The sequence below is a fragment of the Elephas maximus genome, chromosome 19 (genome assembly GCF_024166365.1).
Source record: "Elephas maximus indicus isolate mEleMax1 chromosome 19, mEleMax1 primary haplotype, whole genome shotgun sequence".
Lineage (NCBI taxonomy): Eukaryota > Metazoa > Chordata > Mammalia > Proboscidea > Elephantidae > Elephas > Elephas maximus.
The window spans coordinates 10,643,605-10,663,777 of record NC_064837.1 but is presented as its reverse complement, the minus strand read 5'-3'; the positions used below and the strand labels follow the sequence as shown (position 1 = coordinate 10,663,777).

Sequence of the window (20,173 nt, the reverse complement as noted above, 5' to 3'; positions counted from 1 at the left end):
CTTTCCTCCAGGCTGGGCATCAGACCACCCTCAGCACCATGGGGAAAGCTCTCTTCCCTCCAGGCTAGGCATCGGACCACCCCCAGCACCATGGGGAGGACTTTCTTCCCTCCAGGCTGGGCATCAGACCACCGAGCATTCCACCCAACCTCCAACCACAAAGGAGAGCCACTGGGGTCTGGCCAGGGAGGAATTTAGTCAGGAGGGAATCTGCCAGGTGAAGACCAAAGGGGCTACGTGTGGACCCAAAGCCCGGCTGGGGCTCGGAGTCCGAACTGGAATCGCCTCGCACTGCTGGTGGGAATGTTAACATGGAGTTGTTAGGTTGTTGTTAGGTGCTGTCGAGTTGGTTCCGACTCACAGTGACCCTATAGGACAGAGTAGAACGGCCCCATAGGGTTTCCAACATGGAGTAGCCACTGTGAAAAACAGTTTGGCAGTTCCTCAAAAAGTTAAACATAGAATTACCATAACCCAAACCAATGCCATTGAGTTACTTGACCCAGCAATTCCACTCCTTGATATATACCCAAAAGAAAGTAAGAACTTGAACAGATAATTGTATGCCAATATCCACTGCAGTATTATTCACAATAGCCGAAAGATAGAAGCAACCTAAACGTCCATCAATGGATGAATAGATAAACAAAACATGGTAAATATATACAACAGAGTATTACTCAGCCAACCGCTGGTGGTTTCGAACCACCGACCTTTCGGTTAGCAGTCGATCACTTTAACTGCGGCACCAGGGCACCTTAAAAAGAAATGAAGTTCTGAGATATGCCACAACACAGATAAACCTTGAAAATATTATCCCGAGTGAAGTCAGTCAGACACAAAAGGAGAAATGTTGTGTGATCCCACTGACATGAAGTATCTCAAATAGAGAGATGCTGAGAGACAGACAGCAGACTGGAAGCCACCAGGGGCTGAGGGAGACGGGTGGCGAGTCACTGCCTAACGAGCATGGGCTTCCTTTTGGGGTGACGAAAACATTCTGGAACTAGATAGGTCACGGTTAAACAACATTGTGAATGTACTTAACACCACCGAACTGTACGTTTGTAAAGAGTTAAAATGACAAATTTTATGTTACATAGCTCTTACCACCTCTTACCACCCATACACAAGACTAGGTGTCCCTAGTCTCACATGCCCAAATAAGCTTCCCCTGGCTTTCACTGTCCCCCTGGAAACTCCTCTGAGCGCCCTGGGGAAGCAGCTCCCACCTACCCTTGGCAGGGTGGGGGTTCTCAGGCATGGGCTCCAGGCTCCTACTTCCCTTCTAATCCCTCCACAGGGGGGCAACCGCGGGGCTCCCCAGCCCACCCTTCTCCAGCACAGCCCTGCCCTCCCGCCCCAGCTATGTCCCCGGACCTCACCTTCTCCACAGCGGCGTAGCGGCTGGCCAGCTGCTTGCGAAGGTCAGCAATGTGGTGGTCACACTTTTTCATGTCCTTCTTGAAGTTCTCTCGGAAGTTCATGAGGGGCTTCTCTACCTCAGTGTGAAGCTGCCAAGGAGAGAGTGGGGAAGGCGTGCTCAGGACCCCAGACCTAGCTGCATGTGAGTACAGGGAGGGAGGTGGTGGGGATGGGGTCTGTCCCAGTGGCCCTGGCCCTGTCCTACGAGAAGGTTAGGACGAGTGGCTGTTACCAGGACTCATGTCAGTTTCCACATCTACAGAATGGATGGGCTGGGCTCTCTGAAACCTTCCCAGATTCCCCCTGTCAGCTAAATCCTTCCCCCTTGTTGTATGGCTTTGCTCAGGTGTCTGCCTCTCTTTTCAGATGGGGCACCCTCTGAGGCCACTTGTCTCTGCGTCCTCAAGTACTTAGCGTGGTGAACAATTGGCGACTGGGTGCCTTTTAATTAATAACCTTACTCACTTGTATTTACTATGTGGTCAATGCTGAGAATACAATGATGACCTAGAATGGTCTAGGCCTCGAGGAACCGATGGTAGAGCTGCTGGGGCTATTGGAAACTTGCAAAGGTTACGGCCATAGGTAGTTTTCTCAACTTGCTGGTGCAGATGGAGAGACAGCCACTTCCTTTCCACCCTGCCCAGAGGACCTGCTTCCTCATCCCTGGGCCAGAGAGAGTGTGTATGCTTGAGATGAGCTGGCTAATATTAGGCTTTCAAGCTTGTCTCTTCTTTGTCTTTCTTTCCCTCCTTCCCACCCCACCCTTTCTTTATGAGTTAGAACCTTTTTTTAAAATACTTTTTTTGGGGAGGGGTTGGAAGCATGATATTTCTTTCATAAGAAAACAGATGACTGTGGATCCACTCTAATCAAAGCCAGGTGAGTTGCCTAAGGCCCCCCTAATTTGGCCCCTATGGCCCTGAGCTCAGCATCTGAGGGCCCCCAAGCTGGCCCCCCCATGGCTCCCCAACTCAGCCTCCTTCTGCCCCAGAAGTGCCTCTGGGGAATGCACGTGAACTTCCTGGGAAGATAGCATCCCAGCTCTGAGACTCCACGGCTTCTCTCGTCTTCCTCCCCACCAGGTTCTTGCTCCCTTGTCTTTTAACTGGAGACTGCGAGGACATAGGTGTTCCTAGTTCTAACAAGTGACTACACACGACCATGAGTGCTCAGAGGGCAGGGGCCACATCTGGCTTGGCCACCGCAGCAGATGCCCCATCGCCCCCTGATGACTGAATGGCAAAATCTTCAGTGCCCAACCCCTGGGGAGGCGAGAAGACAGCTCTGTTGTCAATGACCTTCAAAGACTCACACACAGCGGGCCACCCAGATGGAGATGTCGATATTAGTTGTAAATTTCTCATATCATTATGATTATTGGACCCTGGGCAGTTTCCTTTCATGGGAAAACATCCCCCTCTGGTGGCAGTGTATAAGACGCCACAAGCTTCAGGGCTGATGAGAAGAAACTAAGCCCTTTCCCTGCAGGTTAGGCACTTGCTGAGTCGGAGGAGGGACACAATCATTTAGCTGCAATGGGAGCCTCCCGCTGATTGAGAGTTGCTATAGATTGGATGGTGTCCTTCGGGGTGCTGAATTCCTCGCTCCTAGGCCTGTGGATATGAGCCTGTTTGGAAACAAGGGTTTTCTTTTGCTATGTTAATGAAGTCACACCAGCATAGGGTGAGTCCCAAGCCTAATCACTTCTAAGTTATAAAAAGACCAGAGCAGACTCCGAAACACACACACGGGGGAAGACACTGTGTGACGACGGAGGCAGATGAGTCTACCAGCCCAGGAACTCCAAGAACTGCCTGCTACTAGAGGGTGCAAAGGCAGCTCCAGTCCACACAGAGGTGCCCCAGAACGATTTGCTTATGAAAAGTCAGAGCTGTCGAAAACCCTATGGAGCACAGCTCTACTCTGACACACGTAAGGCCGCCAGGAGTCTACTTGGCTTGATGGCAACTGGCAGAGGCTGAAATAAAGGACCTCTCCCTTGAGCCTCGCCCTGAATCCAGACTTCTAGCCTCCTGAACTGTGAGAAAATAAATTTTTGTTCTTTAAAACCACCCACTTGTGGTATTTCTGTTTTGGCAGCACTAGGAAACTAAGACAGGAGCCGATGAGGATTAAGTCAGTCTAACTTTGGGGTCTCTTCCTAAGTCACTTCCCAGGAAGCAAGTGGCTGCCAGATGTTAATATGTCCAGGATGACCTGGGGAGTGGGGGTGCTTTTCAAAATTAAGGAACCCTGGCCCAAGTTCTGTGGTCTAGGGGAGCCTTAAGAACCTGCCAATAGACAAAAATGCTTTCCCAAAAGATATTCTGGAAATATGAGGCTTCTAGCTGGCAGAGGTGATTCAATCCCATAGCTGTAGATTCATGAATTCTCCATCTCTACATTTTAAGTACTTTCAAAAGATCTTTTATTTTAAAAAGTTGACTTGGCGTCTTTCTTACTCCTTGTTAACTTTTAAGCATCTTTGTTTAACAAGGACTCAGAAATCCTCCCTGAAAGCTTGTCTTCATGAACTACTGGCTTGGCCTGTTGTCCAAATGCCCCCAGCGGGCTCATCTTTAAACGGATGGGGGCCTTCCATCCCCGTCACAGGGCTGTCAGAGCTGTCCGTTTTGCCTTTCTGGAACTCCTGCACTCTCAGTCTCCTTTTTCGTTCACCTCCCACATGAGAAGAGAGTAAAAGACATTGCAAATTAGAAGGAAGTTCAATGTCTCCTGCACGGTGGATTACGAAGAGTTGTGAAATTCATTTAGGGGGCCAGGGCCAGCTTTGTGATGAGAATTGACTAGCTTTGAGTAGGAAATATCTGAGTACATTTTAGGTAGAAGGATAAATACTGTTTCATGAAACATTTGTTTTGGCTATTTGTGTGTGTGAATATCCGTATGTGTGTGTGTGTGTACATATATGTGTGTGTTCTGGGTTGCCATGTGAATTTATTTCTTCCTGTGGGTCACAGTCAAATAAGCTTGAAAGATGCTGATCTGGTCCCAACTTTTCACTTCACACACGAAGAAGGTGAAGCCCAAAGATGTTCAGTGGCTAGCCCAAGGTCACAAAGACTGGTAGTGATAAAAAACCAGTTGCTGAAGAGTTGTCTCCAACCCCTGGCACCCGCGCGTGTGTCAGGGTAGAACTGTGCTCCGTAGGGTTTTCAGTGGCTGATTTTTCAGAAGTAGACCTACAGGCCTGTCTTCCGAGGTATCTCTGAGCAGACCTGAACCTCCAGCCTTTTGGTTAGCAGTTAAGCGCGTTAGCTGTTTGCACTACCTAGAGACTCCTTGTTAGCAACAGCATTGAGAAAAAACTCATGTCTCCTGACTCCCACTGTTCCCCCTACATCTTCTGGCTGAATGCATGCCCCCTATTGTGTGATTAGATTTCCCCCATCAGAAGGAACTTTGCCATTTTCCCTTCTCCACCTGGAGCCAGGTGTAACTTCCCTTGTATACAGCAATCTTACTTAACAGCCTGTTGCTATGAACAATGGCTGGAACTAACAAACTCCAGCGGTCTGAAAGATTGCCTTAACAAAATTGCATGTCTTAAAGACTTTTCACCACCGGCACAGAACATTCGAAGCAGAATTTCAATAAGCTTTTGAAGCAGACATTAAAATGGGCTTTGCACATAGGGAGCCGTATTATCCAGGACAAATAAATCCTTGGGCCCCCTTTCTTCTCAAGAAGATGCCATTAAGACTGTGGGCTGCTACTGTAATTGCCCAAGGCCACCTGCGCTGACTGATGGAGGCCCCCACCCCCAGGCTTGAAGCAGTAGAGGCTGTCATGGAAAAATCTAGTTTGCACAGACATTGTTTTAAGTCTCCAGTCAGCTGAATGACGAGGTCTGCCCTGGTTTGGGAACGCTGATTTCAAACCTCCTGACCATTGGAGGACCTGCCTCCACTGCTCTGTGGATAGCCCCCACAAGAGGGGGTGGATCGCTTCTCAAGTGCAGGGTTCTGTGTTTTAAGTGCCACTAGTCAGCCCCAGGAGAGGGTGCTGTCTGAAGATAAGGCCTAGGGATCCAGTCTCCCACTGGCTCAGTCCCTTCCTCTGCTGCCTCAATAGCTGAGTCCTTAGCCACATGGCCATGGGCTGTGAGTCCATCTCTTTGCCCCTTCTCATCTGTGAAGTGGAGCCATCTGGCATGACTGGGGGCAGGGCAGGTGTGGTTCAGTGGGAGAATTCTTGCCTCCCATGCAGGAGACCCTCTACTCCGCCAAGGACCGGACCGATCCCTCCTGATTACATGTCCGAAATATGTGAGATGAAGTCTCGCCATCTGTGCCTCTAAAGAGCATTCTGGCTGTACTTCCTCCAACTAGAGGGTCAGTGAAAAAGAAGACCCTGAACAAGATGGATTGACACAGTGGCTATAACAATGGGCTCAAATATAGCAACAATTATGAGGATGGCATAGGACCGGGCAGTGTTTCGTTCTATTGTACACAGGGTCTCTATGAGTTGGAACTGATTCAATGGTACCTAATGACAAAAGTAACATGCAGGAGACCGAGGTTCGATTCCCAGCCAATGCAGCCACCACCCATCAGTGGAGGCTTGTATGTTGCTAATGGTGCTGAATGGATTTCAGTGGAGCTTCCAGACTGAGATGGACTAGGAAGAAAGGCCTGCTGATCTATTTCCAAAAATCAGCCAACGAAAACTCCATAGATCACAATGGTCCAACCCACAACCCATCATGGAGATGGTACAGGAGTGGGCAGCCTTTGGTTCCATTGAGCATGGGGCCACCATGAATTGGGAGCTGACTTGACGGCAGCTAACAACATCATCTTGCACAGAGGTTGATAAACTCAAGTAGGATGAGCCCTATCGCGCACCTAATCACCTAGGATACTTACATCACCACTCCCAGCTCTGAGAATGTCCCAGTCACCTGTTGAGTGCTCTACAAGCAATCAAGATGCAGGGGTCACAGGTGGAGCACAGGGCATTTTTAGGGCAATAGAACTACCGTGAATGACACTGTCATGGTGGGTACATGACGTGGATCTATCGAAACCGGCAAGACATCCTTAGAGTACAACACAGAGTGGAACCCAATGCAGAATACAGACTTCAGTTAATAATAATATATCAATATCGGGTCACCAGTTGTAACAGCTGTGCAGGAGTGGAGGGGGCCTATGGAGCTCTCTATACTTGCTGTACAATTTTTCTGTAAACCTAAGCTGCTCTAAAAACGGTCTATTGAAAAAGAAAAAGAACGCAGGGTCCTGCTGATGGTGAGTAAATTCCACCAGCGTTCCCGTGGATCCAGCAGGCGACATTTCAGCGGCTCGCAGCACCCACCTTCCCACCGGGCTCTGCAGTCAAGGGAGGTTTCTCCCACTGCGAAGACAGGGCTGCTGGGGCTAGGACAGAAGGGAGGCCTAGGGCAAAGACTACCCATGATCCACGGCCTAAAAATAACTTACTGCTTTATATGCAAGGCAGGAAAGACCAATCCACGGAGCTCCCCTCTCGCTCAGGGCATAAGTGGCAATTTTCCTGTGAAGTGTTCAGTGTAACAAGGTTCCTGTGCTGTTAGCCGGGGAATTCTCACTCACAACTGGGTGTCAACTTGATCTTGGGGCACTGACATTGTTTAGAAGCAGGAACTGGTAATAGCACTGCCTCTTCCTCCCACCAGTTCTTTCCCATTTATAAACCTCTTTTGCATGCCTCAGTGGTTTGTGTCACTCATTCTGCCCCCTCTGTGTGCAGAGCACCACCAGGGGAGTGGGGAGAGAACGACTCCTGTCCTCAAAGGCCTCACATCACATGGGGGCCTCAAAGCAGGGGGCTGCAATTTGGTGGGAAAAGTGCTAGAAAAGCAAGAGGACCAGTGGGTACTAATGTGGAAGCCCTGGGAAGGAACAACTGTCTTGAGGGGTAGTGTGCGCCTCAATTTAAGTAGGGGGTGCTCAGAGAATTTAAGCACTTTATCAGAATGTCCTTTCTGGCTGCTGTATGTGGCTGGTAGGGGACCCCAGTAGGCAAGGGTCACTGGGATGGTCTCACTCTGAAGGGTCTCTTACTCTTTAAAAGGCTAGTAGCAGATAGCCCCATCAATCATTCACACCTTAGTGTGAATTATTTCACTTTGACACTTAGTGTATTTTCTACGTAAAAAATCGACTGGGCGTTATCTGAGGCTCCCCTGTATTCATTAATTCATAGAATATTTGTTAAGCATCTATTATGTACCAGGCACCATTCTGAGTACTGAGGACAGAGTGAACAGGACAAAAGCACCCCTGTTCCCAAGAAAATCATGGAGCTTCAGTCTTTGGAACCAAATGAAATAAGCGTCATTCATGTATTCTGAAATTCTGGAATGCCAACAACAAACAAACAAACTCTCCCTTTGGCATAGTCTAATATCATCTGACATCAAGAAAAGGAAGAAAATGCTACCATGTTCCTCTGAAAGATTAGCAAAGAGAGACTAGGGTTTCATCATTCAGGGGCTCACCTGAGGAAATGAGGGTGTCCACATGGAGGTGTGCACAGGTGTGCCAGGGCTCACTCACACTGGCTTATAAAAGCTGAAAGTTACATTTTCAGGAATTTTGCGAGCTGGGTGTTACAGCTATTATTAAAAATCGGTTTATCTACACTTACAATTAAATACACTATATTCAACACAAAGGGAATGAATACTCACAACTCATCATTTCCTAACTACATTTCACTATCATCTCTGCTCTTGAGGTTATTTACATCTACCACACATCTCTTTCCAACTCTACCTTCAGTACGGTCATGTCGGTAGCTTGAAATTTACACCAGAGGAATTGGCATACACTGCAAACCGGAGAGACGGTTGTTGGATGCTTACAAGCACACCACCATATGCGGCCACCCCTGAAAGGCTGCAAGGAGGGGTTACCTTGGCAGAGAACTTGAGGTGAACTTCAGCCTCATCTGCAAGGCTCTTCTTCACCTGGGACCACGCTTCTCCCAGGGAGCTGCAACACAAAGGAGACCGTCAGACTCGGGACCACAGAGAGAGACAGCTGCATCAATCTCAGGGCAGAAACAGAAGGCCTTCCCGAGGTGGAACGGTGGATCTCAGCTCCATGTCTCAGGGAGGCATGTAATAACCTAAGACTGTGGACTTGGATGATGCACAAAACAACATGAATACCATGTTTCCACTCATAGGACCAGATGAACCTCGTGAAGACAAGGGAGCTAAGAGAACAGATATCAGACAGTAGAACAGCTGGAGAAACACCCGAACCAAGAGGCTCACAAGAACTGGGAGGTGTGAGAGGAAGGTGGGCACAGTTACACAGCCTCAGCTGCAGCGAGGGCCTGGGCACCAAGACACGCTGCCATCTCTACTGCTTTTTCACCAGCCCTCCCTGTTTGTTGATCTAGGGAGCAAACACCCACTGATAAATACAGGAAGGAGAACAGATGAAAGGTGCCACGCAGCCCTGCTTACTGGTAATCCCCAGGCACCTGGCTTTCAGGAGAGGCCAAGATGGACCAGTCTGGGTCTAGAACTGCTTGCCTCTGGAGTGCAGACTCTCCAGTGCCCTCCTCAGGAGCTTCTCTGTAGTGCTATTTGTCGTGGTGGGTTATAAGCCCTTAACACAGCCCACAGCTTATTGGAGAACGGTCCAGCTCTCTAAGCTAAATCATTTTTCCACTACAAGGAGATGTTTCAAGTAGAAGGAGTATCCAAAGTCCTCAAGACTTTGAAATGCAGGCCTTCGTGCTACTGTCTTCATTATTTGAAACTCTTTAACTTCACTGACCTTCCAAATGATACCCCTGCTTCCTTCTTCAAGACCTCTTAAATGCAGCCAGTAATCCAGGCTGAATGTTCAGTTGACTTAGTTTCATCAAGAAGCCACTTCCCCGGAGAATTCATTAAGTTTGAGTGGCAAAGGCTGATTAAAAGCCAGCAAGCTGCAAGGCTTCTGGAGTTTCCAGCAAAGCAGCCCACAGCTAAGAATTACTGGGTGGAACCCATCCCTTTGATCAAACACAGGCCTGACTGGCTGTGCTTCGGGGTTGGGATGCTGTGGGTGTCTACGGGGAAATGACTGACTGATTTTATCAGGAGTCCAGCAGCAAAGGAAGGTTCCCCGGGGTGACCCTTACTGGGGAGCCTAGTTGGCATTTGTCTTGGCTGGAGGGGCCTGAGCTCCAGGAAGCCCTGCTAGGGTGTCTGTATCCTCTGGGTGGACCTGGCCTCCTGCCTTATTGAGCAGGTGGGTAGGTGGTCCAGGGTGGTGGGAAGAAGGGTGCAGAAGTAGTCCTGGTCAGCCTATAGGTTTGTGGAACAGAACACACAGTCCAGAAACTAACTCACCCATAGATGGTCGACTGGTGCAACCAAGGTGCCAATGTGTTTGGATGGGGAATGGATGGTCTTTTAACAAATGGTGCTGGGCAAGTGTCCATCCACATGTGACAAAATGAGCCTTGGCCCTTACCTCCTGCTATAGACAAAGATGACCTCACAGTGGACAAAGATCTAGGGTAAAAGGCAGCACGCAGAGCTCACAGAAGCCGTCTGAGGAGGGGTGGGCACTTGATTAAAGGGTGGTGACAAGGTTTGCCCCTGCAGCTGAGGGAGGTACACACACAAAAGGTTCTAGACGGTGCCAAGAGTTTGTGTGAGCACACACATCTTTCAGCAGAGCATATGGGGAGTAGCTGACCAAGTGACAGTGGCCACAGCCTGAGGATGTCACCTGAGAACCACTGGGAGGAGGAGGAAGCTCAGTTTTATGCTCAAGGCAATGTCCTCGGCCCCACCTCCAAGGTAGGCACTCAGAGGTGGGAGACATCACTCCAGACACTCAGATCCCTGTCTGAAAAGGCTGCATACTGTATGCTTCCAACCATAGGACATTCTGGAAAAGGCAAAGCTACAGAGACAGTAAAATGATCAGCTGCCAGGGGAGGGGGAGAACAGGTGAAGCAGGGGGCATTTTTAGGGCAGTGAAATTATTCTGCATGAAACCCATTGGACCTTACAACACAAAGAGGGGAGCCTTATGTGAATTCTGGCCTTTATTTATAATAATGTGTCACTATCAGTCCCTCAGTGGTAACAAATGCAGGTCGGAATGCAGATGTTAATAACGGGAAACGGTGCAGGGGGAGAGAGTACATGGGACGCTGTAGTCTGCAATTTTCCTGGGCACCTAAAACTGCTCTAAAAAATAAAGTGTATAAAAAAGATACTCACGTACACCAGTGTTCACTGTGGCACTATTCACAATAGCCAAAAGATGGAAATGACCTAAATGTCCATCAACAGATGAATGGATAAATAAAACGTGGTACTGACACACAACAGAATACTACACAGCCATGGAGAGAAACGCAGTCCTGACGCACGCCACAACACGAATGAAGCTCGAAAGCATCGTGCTGAGCGAAATTAGTCAGTTACAAAAGGACAAATACTGCATGATCCCATTTGTACGGAATAGGCAAATGTACAGAGACAAAAAGTTCGTAGTGGTTACCAGAAGTGTACTCTGTCCTAGGGACGGCACTGGGTTGGGTACCAGAAGTGCTACAGCTGCTAACCAAAGGTTGGCAGTTCCAACCCACCAGACGCTCCTTGGGTAGTTCTACGCTGTCCTGTAGGGTCACTATGAGTTGGAATCAACTCAATGGCAACGGGTATAGGTACCAGAGGTGGGAGCCAAGGGGAAAAGGGGAGTCACTGCTTAGGGGGCACTGAGTAAGATAATGTGAAAACAAATAGTAGTGACGGCTACACCACAAGGCAAACGTATGAGCTGCACATGCAAAAAATGTTGGAATGGCAAATGCTTTGTTACATGTAATTTTACTACAACAACTGAAAAAACATATATATTCAGGTGGGTCCATGGGCATCATGGTTTAAAATTAGGAAAGGTGTGTGTCAGGGTTGTATCCTTTCACCATACCTATTCAGTCTGTGTGCTGAGCAAATCATCCAAGAAGCTGGACTTTATGAGGAAGAACGGGGCATCAGGAAGGAAGGAAGACTCATTAACACCTGCCACATGCAGATGACACAACCTTGCTTGCTGAAGTGAAGGGGACTTGAAGCACTTACTGATGAAAATCAAAGACTACAGTCTTCAGTATGGATTATACCTCAACATAAAGAAAACAAAAATCCTCACAACTAGATCAATAGGCAACATCATGATAAACAGAGAAAAGATTGAAGTTGTCAAAGATTTCATTTTACTTGATCCACAATCAACAGCCATGGAAGCAGCAGGCAAGAAATCAAGCGACATATTGCACTGGGCAAATCTGCTGCAAAAGACCTCTTTACAGTGTTAAAAAACAAAGATATCACCTTGAGGACTCAGGTGTGCCTGACCCAAGCCACAGTATTTTCAATCACTTCATATGCATGTGAAACCTGGACAGTGAATAAAGAAGACAGAAGAAGAACTGATGCGTTTGAATTATGGTGTTGGCGAAGAATACTGAATATACCACGGACTGCCAGGAGAACAAACAGATCTATCTTGGAAGAAGTACAGCCAGAATGCTCCTTAGAAGGGAGGATGGCGAGACTGCATCTTACATCCTTTGGACATGTTGTCAGGAGGGACCAGTCCCTGGAGAAGGACATCATGCTTGGTAAAGTAGAGGGCCAGTGAAAAAGAAGGAGACCCTCAATGAGATGGATTGACACAGTGGCTGCAACAATGAGCTCAAACGTAACGACAGTTGTGAGGATGGTGCAGGACCGGGCAGTGTTTCGTTCTGTCGCACACAGGGTCACTATGAGTTGGAACTGATTAGACAGCACCTGACAACTAACAGAGGCAGCAATACATCTCCCATGCACACTTCTCCTTCCATGTCCCCCATCACTATTCCAGGCCACATGGAGCCACCTCATAATTTAGAAAAAAGCAGAAAATCCTCTCACTTGAAGAGGGATTTTACATCAGTTAAAGAGATTAAGGGCGGGGGGGACTTGTAATACATTTCTGATCCAATCTACTGCATACTGAAGCAAAATGCATGTTCCTATGTTCCTATCACAACTACCAGCCAGGAAAGACCAAAATCCCTGTTCCTTTCCACTGAAGGCAGAGGACATAATGGAATTCTGTTCATTTACCCATGAGCACGTGTCCTGGGAAATCTCATTTGGACACGGCTCTCAAGTTACAAAAGCAGCTCAGGTCTCCCCCACCCCCATCTTCCTGGGCTGCCCCAAATTTCGAGGCTTCAGTGTTACGCTTTGAAAGTTGCACGCTGGAGTGTATTAAATGCCCCCAACTGTGTATAAGTGCCAAAGAGCTGAGCTGCACGTCTGTGTGTGTGTGTGTCTGTGGAGGGGGCACATGTTCCCACCCCACAGCCTGCATGTGGGCATGTGCGTGGGGTTAATGTGTACATGCGTGGGGACAGTGCGCAGCACCCACGTAGGTTGTAGATGAGAACCACAGATGCGTGTGGTGCACAGGTGAGTGCTATCCCTGTGTTCGTCTACAAGTGTGTGGATGGCGTGTGGGTGTAGGCCTGTGTCGTGGGGCTGGGCTTCTTGTGTGTTTGCACGTGTGTGGACAGCTTGGGGGTGCAGGCCTGCGTCGTGGGGCTGGGCTTCTTGTGTGTTTGTCTGCACGTGTGTGGATGATGTGGGGGTGCAGGCCTGCGTTGTGGGGCTGGGCTTCTTGTGTGTTTGTCTGCACGTGTGTGGACGGCGTCGGGGTCCAGGCCTGCGTTGTGGGGCTGGGCTTCTTGTGTGTTTGTCTGCATGTGTGTGGACGGCGTCGGGGTGCAGGCCTGCGTCGTGGGGCTGGGCTTCTTGTGTGTTTGTCTGCACGTGTGTGGACGGCGTGGGGGTGCAGGCCTGCGTCGTGGGGCTGGGCTTCTTGTGTGTTTGTCTGCACGTGTGTAGACGGCGTGGGGGTGCAGGCCTGCGTCGTGGGGCTGGGCTTCTTGTGTGTTTGTCTGCACGTGTGTGGACGGCGTGGGGGTGCAGGCCTGCGTCGTGGGGCTGGGCTTCTTGTGTGTTTGTCTGCACGTGTGTGGATGGCGTCGGGGTCCAGGCCTGCGTCGTGGGGCTGGGCTTCTTGTGTGTTTGTCTGCACGTGTGTGGACGGCGTGGGGGTGCAGGCCTGCGTCGTGGGGCTGGGCTTCTTGTGTGTTTGCATGTGTGTAGACGGCGTGGGGGTGCAGGCCTGCGTCGTGGGGCTGGGCTTCTTGTGTGTTTGTCTGCATGTGTGTGGACGGCGTGGGGGTGCAGGCCTGCGTCGTGGGGCTGGGCTTCTTGTGTGTTTGTCTGCATGTGTGTGGACGGCGTCGGGGTGCAGGCCTGCGTCGTGGGGCTGGGCTTCTTGTGTGTTTGTCTGCACGTGTGTGGACGGCGTGGGGGTGCAGGCCTGCATCGTGGGGCTGGGCTTCTTGTGTGTTTGTCTGCACGTGTGTGGACGGCGTCGGGGTGCAGGCCTGCGTCGTGGGGCTGGGCTTCTTGTGTGTTTGTCTGCACGTGTGTGGATGGCGTCGGGGTCCAGGCCTGCGTCGTGGGGCTGGGCTTCTTGTGTGTTTGTCTGCACGTGTGTGGACGGCGTGGGGGTGCAGGCCTGCGTCGTGGGGCTGGGCTTCTTGTGTGTTTGCATGTGTGTAGACGGCGTGGGGGTGCAGGCCTGCGTCGTGGGGCTGGGCTTCTTGTGTGTTTGTCTGCACGTGTGTGGACGGTGTGGGGGTGCAGGCCTGCGTCGTGGGGCTGGGCTTCTTGTGTGTTTGTCTGCATGTGTGTGGACGGCGTCGGGGTCCAGGCCTGCGTCGTGGGGCTGGGCTTCTTGTGTGTTTGTCTGCATGTGTGTGGACGGCGTGGGGGTGCAGGCCTGCGTCGTGGGGCTGGGCTTCTTGGGTTGGGAGCATATGCTGTGTATGCTGCCTGCACAGAGCATCCTTGGATGCGGCCCAGGCCACGGAGGTGGAAGCCGGAAGACTCTAGGGTGGCACAGTAACGACTACAGGGTGTGGAGAGAATTAGGAAGGCCCCTTCCCAGGCAGAAAGGGAGATCCCCCATCGACTCCTTTCCTGCCTTCATCTCAGGCTTGTGCACTCAGCAGAAGAGGGCTGGGTGCGAACCCCATTTACATCCCTGGAAGAGACACTGGCCCCGCTTGGCTGCCCTGTGGCCGGCTGGGTTGGTGGAAACCATTCGGTACATGCTGCTTGGCTGCACAGCCGGCCCAGGCAGAGGATTAATCAAAGCCGTGTTTGGTTGGCAAAACCTCTGCCCCCTGAAGGATTTTGGTATAAAATAACGGCTCTCCGAGAGTCACCCCACACCCCAAGGGAATGTCTTTCTTCTTTGGGGGTCCATTTCTTGTTGTAGGGGAACTCAGAGATGGCACTGGAGGGAGTAGGGACAAAGAGAGGCCCTCTGGGCACCCTTTCAGCTCTAACTTCCTGAGATTCTTTTTGAACAGAAGGAGCAAAGAAAGTCGAAGTCTTTCTCCCGCTAGGAATCACTCTGTGGCTGTGAGGGTCAGGTGGAGCCTCCCCTAGCCCAGGCCCCATCCAATGAGGTCTGGACTATCACAGCTGGAGCTGGGATGCTTGGGAGTCTGGCTCACAGAAAGGATTCTAAACGAGGCTGGGTACGGAACCTTCTCACACCCAGTTTCCTACCACCCTGGCCTCAGAGAAAGGGTAGCTGGGGTGGACATCTGGGGGGCTGGTGTCCAGCTACCAAGGAACAGGCAGAGAGGGTTCTGACATATTCTGGCAACTGGCAGAAGGTCTTTGGCCACTAGAGAGAAGACACTGTGGAGGCACTCACCTTGAGCCCTGGGTGCCTGCCCTGAGCCCTGGGTGCCCACCTGATCCATGGGTGCCCATCCTGCACCATGGGTCCCCGTCCTGAGCTATGGGTGCCTGTCCTGAGCTATGAGTATATACCTGAGCCATAAGTGCCTGTCCTGAGCCATGGATGCCACCATGAGCTAAGCCTAGAGGGACTTCCCCATCCAAGGTGGACCCTGGCAGCGACCAGTGAGACATGAAACGAAAAGGGAGCCCCTTCCTGAGTGTCCTGTCACCGCCCCCCACTCCCCTCCCAACTCACCCTTCCTCCTGGGCCGCCAGGGAGTTCTGAGACAGCTTAGCTAAGTTCTTTGCATATTCTTCTTCAATCTTTATCCTGTGAGGGGAGAAAACCCAACACGTAAGCTCCTGGGGCGAGATCATGGGTTGGAACTGCGGTCCTGTCACTCGCTGTGGAACAAATCAGCTAGATGCTAAAGCCTGTGAGTGTGTGGGCTTTGTCTGTCACCTGACACACAGCAGGCATTTTTTTTTTGAATAAATAAATGAATAAAACTGGCCGAACCTCTATCTCCTCACCTGCAAAATGGGATATTTCCATGGTTAACACGCTCAGCTGCTAACCAAAAGTTTGAAGGTTGGAGTCCACCCAGAGGTACCTCAGAAGGAAGGCCTTGTGATCTACTTTTGAAAAACCAGTCACTGAAAACCCTACAGAGCACATTTCCACTCTGACACACGTGGGGTTGCCATGAGTTGGAGCTGACTTGATGGCAACTGGCTTTTTGATGGCTAGGACTGAAAAACCGTCATTTGCATAGCACCCAGGACTGGGTCGGACACATGGGACACCCTTAAGTGAATACACACAACCCGTGAGGGACCACAACAGATGCCCCAGTGCCGTCCCCATTCCCTTCCAAACTCTGGGTTCAGACCCTCAGAGATGCCTCGGCCCCTCTGCAGTCGGTGGGGGGAACATCTCCCGAAGGTCCATCACTCCCAGTGTGTCTAACTGACAAGGCTGCAGGGCACACGTATCTCCATGGAAACCAGGCAGTGCTCAGAGCTGCAGCCCCCTCCATTTCCCCGAGAGGGAACTTGCCTTAGATTTAGCTCCCAGCAGGCAGACCCCTGACACGCTTTCATGACAGCTCTCCAGGGATGTTTGGTATTAGCTGGCATATCCGGGTTAATTGTGTTGTCAGAGGTACTGTGCGCTACCTAAGCCGTGCCCTGGGCCACGGTGCTCGTGAGACCCTGGGCCAGCTCAGAGGTGGGCCTCAGACAGCCTGGTCCATCGCTCTGCAGCAGCGAAAGCACCAGAGCTCTGTGGCTGCAGCATGTGCCCGCCCCCCTGCCCCAGGTGCTCAGGCAGCCAGTGCCTGGGTGTCAGGGAGGTGGGGCGGGGAGTGCAAGGATGTGCCAAATGACACAGATGGGGCACCTGACAAAGGACTCCAGCAGCATCTGGGGAATAATTATCGTGGGATTTAACACTGATAGGTTCACAAAAGACAGAGTCCAGCTGCCTGCCTACTGCTCTGCCCTCAGCCTCCAGGTTGCTCACAAGGCCTCTCAAGTCTATCTGCCATTTACCTCCTGCCTTAGCACTTCCTCTTGGTTCCCTCTGCTTTCTCGAGCCCTCCCCCCCCCCGCCGCCACCCAGGGTGACACAGGTGGCCAGCCTGCAGCCTCTCTTTCCCTCCTACAGTGACCAAGAGGCCTCTCTAGAATACAGATGTAACCATGTCACACATCTGCTTTGAAATCCGTCAGAGGCTTCTCAACGCCAACATCACAGAGGCCAAATGCGTGCGCCCGGCACATGAGGTGGCTGCCTGCCTCCAGGAGCCCCCGTCGCCCTCACCTCCTCACCACCCACCCCCACTTCTCTGTGCTGAGGCCACAGCAAACCAGTCCCTTAGAGTCCCACCTCTGCATCTCTGCTGCGGGGGAAGGCCCTCCCTCCAGGATTCCAAGATGGAATGAGAAACGTTAAACGGTCTGCATTTTCTTAAGAAAGACCAAAGCTTTCCAAAATGGCAGATTCTGGTCATTCCATAGCACGGCATTTGTATGAAAGCGTGTTCAAACTTGGCTTCTTATAGCCATCGTCCTATTTCCTGATGTTCTGCTATCATTTTCTCCTACCTAAGCCAAGCAACCTCTCAATTCCTACTAGTTTAATGGTCAGAAAATAAAGATTTGATTATGCAAACAGAAGAGTCCTTCCTAAAGAAAGGGGCTGCTTTAAAGTGCTCAAACGTTATTACTAGGGTTAGTATTCTTATAAATATTTAAAAAAACATTACTATGTGTTATATTTCCAGTATACCTTGTGTGTGTGTGTGTACACGTGTGTAAGGTGTACACGTGTCCTTGTGCATGTGAATGGCAAAGTGTGCATGTGTGCATACATCCATGTGTTGGTGTGGGGCATGTGTGCACACGTGTGAGGAGTATGTGTAGACACTGTGTGGGGTACATGCGTGGGCTGCGTGCACATGTGTGTGAGGACTGGGCACACAGGTGTGAGGAGTATGTGTATACACTGTGTGGGGCGCATGTGTGGGGCGTGTGCACGTGTGTGAGGAGTATGTGCACACTGAAGAGTATGTATACACGTGTGAGGAGTATGTATATATACCATGTAGGGAGCATGTGTGGGGTGTGTGCACACGTGTGAGGAGTATTGCATATGCCGTGTGGGGTGCATGTGTGGGGTGTGTTCATATGTGTGTGAAGACTGTGTACACAGGTGTGAGGAGAATGTGTCTACACTGTGTGGGGCGCACGTGTGGGCTGTGTGCATGCCATGTGCTTAACAAATCCTCAGAACTCAGAAAGAGGCGGGAGGGGAAGGAGGGAGATCGAGAAGGATGCCATCTCGTCCTTCTCTGCCTTCAAGAGTCTCATAAAACTGCCTTTTGTAGCAGACTCCACCAGGCTAAATTCATTGTTCTCCCATCCGTGTTCCCAAGTCTTGGGACAAACCACTAACATCGTTCCTGTGCTCATCATAATTTACTTGTCTGACTCCCCCATGAGACTGAGCTCCCTGGAGACAGAGATGATGGGGTGTGTGTGAGAAGGGGTGGGCGGATTCTGTACCCCAGGTCTGGGACATCTTTGGCTCAAAGTTGACTTGAAAGTTAACGCTCTCTTTTTTGTTATGATCAGGTGCTTCAAATGAACTCCAGGAAGGCAAGTAAAGAGCAAAGCAGTCTGTGGGGGACAGCAGGGAGTGGTGGAGACTATGGCAAACTGGAAACACACAGCACCTCTCTAGGGGGCAGCTGCTACTCAGCTCCAGCCAACTGCTGCACGAGGGATGCAGAGTGGCTATCGCCAGACCTTCTGCTTTCTCAGGAGATACTAGATGTCCAGATTTCAGATGCTGGTTCAAAATCTTCGAAATCACTGCACAGGCCAAGGCAGCACGTCTGCTGGCATACCTGTCCCGGGGCCACACGTCTCTGACGCCAGTCTTGGGCTCCCCTTAGTGCTACCCATGCCCTGTGCTGGGTGGCCCATGCGCATCCCCACGTCCCCAGCACCGGACACACCTGCTGCTCACTCCCCTCAGGCAAAGGGGCCGCAGTGGGCATGGTCACCGCCTCCAGAGCTGGAAGGGGCCCCAGGCCTCACCTTTCCCGGATGAATTCGGACATTTCTTTCTGCATCTGTTTGCCCTTCAATTGCTTCTGAAGCAGCAGCTCAAACCCAGCCATGGTGCCATTGCCCTGCGGGTCCTTCTTATCTGCCTAGAAAAGATACAGAAGCATGAAAGGTTAGGTGACAGGCGCTGTCTGGAGCCGGGGAGAATGGGGTGTGGGCAGCTCAAGAGCGAGGACCAAATCGTCAGCCATGGCTGCCCCGCTCCCTTCTCTCCCCTGAAGCCCCAGCCCTGAGCCATGGGCTTTCCACACTTAAACCCTCACAGTCGCGGCCAGCCACTTTGAAGCATCTTCGAAGCCCATGCCCCTCAACCCTCCTGACCTGGGAAAGATGGTGGGGAAGAGGAGAGGTTGGGAGCACAGGCTTCGATGTCTGACTGCCGACTGCTGCCAACCAGTTAGCTGCTGGGGCTGGCTCTACCGTCTGGGGAATCTCGGCGTCTGACTCTGAGCTGGAACAGTCTGTGACCGTGGGGGCAGGCGCCGCTGACCTGAAGCCATCCTGCCCCCTATCAGCGTCTTGCACTGGCTAGGCGCTGACACCTCCCAGCGCACATGCATAAAGGATCGCGGTGGGAAAAAAAGATCGATGTGGCTCCAGGGTGGGAAGTGGGTTGAAGGGAAGCCAGAGAGGAGAAGGACTGGTTGCTGCCAGTGTTGAAATCCCAGCTGGGTGACCTCGGGGAAGTCCTTTACTCACCCTAGGCCTGAGCTTCTTCATCCACAACACTGGGAAAATAATGTCACCCCACTCCCCTCAGGGGCATTTCAGGGTGAGATGGTATAAACACAGCGCTTAGCACTTAGTGACCGGCTGCCACTGAGCTGATTTCAGCTCATGGTGACTCCGTGTGTGTTAGGGCAGAACTGTGCTCCTCTGGGTTCTCAATGGCTGATGTCCACAGACACCAGGGCTTTCTTCCGTGGTGCCTCCGGGTGGACTGGAATCTTTGACCTTTCACTAGCATCTGAGCACGTTAACTGTCTGCATCAACCCAGAGTAAATATCAGAGTCCCTGGGGAGCTTGGATTAAGCCGGGATCTCACTGTGTCTCACTCTCTTAGGACCTGGTGACAGGTGGAAGGATCACAAGCTCCCTCCAGCTCCCCAAGGCTCTTAGGCAGCCCCCCCACACTGCTCTCCAGCTTCCACGATGCCCGTGTACAGGCCTGAACTACTCTCTTCTGAACAACTCTTCAGGACCAACATTTCCACCCCAGCTACTTCTCTCCACCTCCACGGCCGCCACCACCT

General features: G+C 51.2%; 1 protein-coding gene across 6 annotated transcripts in view; it reads right to left on the bottom strand.

The window, feature by feature from the left end:
* GAS7 (growth arrest specific 7) overlaps window positions 1-20,173 on the bottom strand; it is a 287,340-nt gene that overhangs the window by 11,445 nt on the left and 255,722 nt on the right. For all 6 annotated transcript variants that reach the window (XM_049861524.1, XM_049861525.1, XM_049861528.1 and 3 more), the window contains 4 exons: window positions 18,890-19,005; window positions 15,540-15,614; window positions 8,354-8,432; window positions 1,386-1,514 (listed from right to left, as the gene is read on the bottom strand). In XM_049861524.1, coding sequence (XP_049717481.1) covers window positions 1,386-1,514; window positions 8,354-8,432; window positions 15,540-15,614; window positions 18,890-19,005 — 399 coding nt within the window. The remainder of the gene's footprint in view (window positions 1-1,385; window positions 1,515-8,353; window positions 8,433-15,539; window positions 15,615-18,889; window positions 19,006-20,173) is intronic.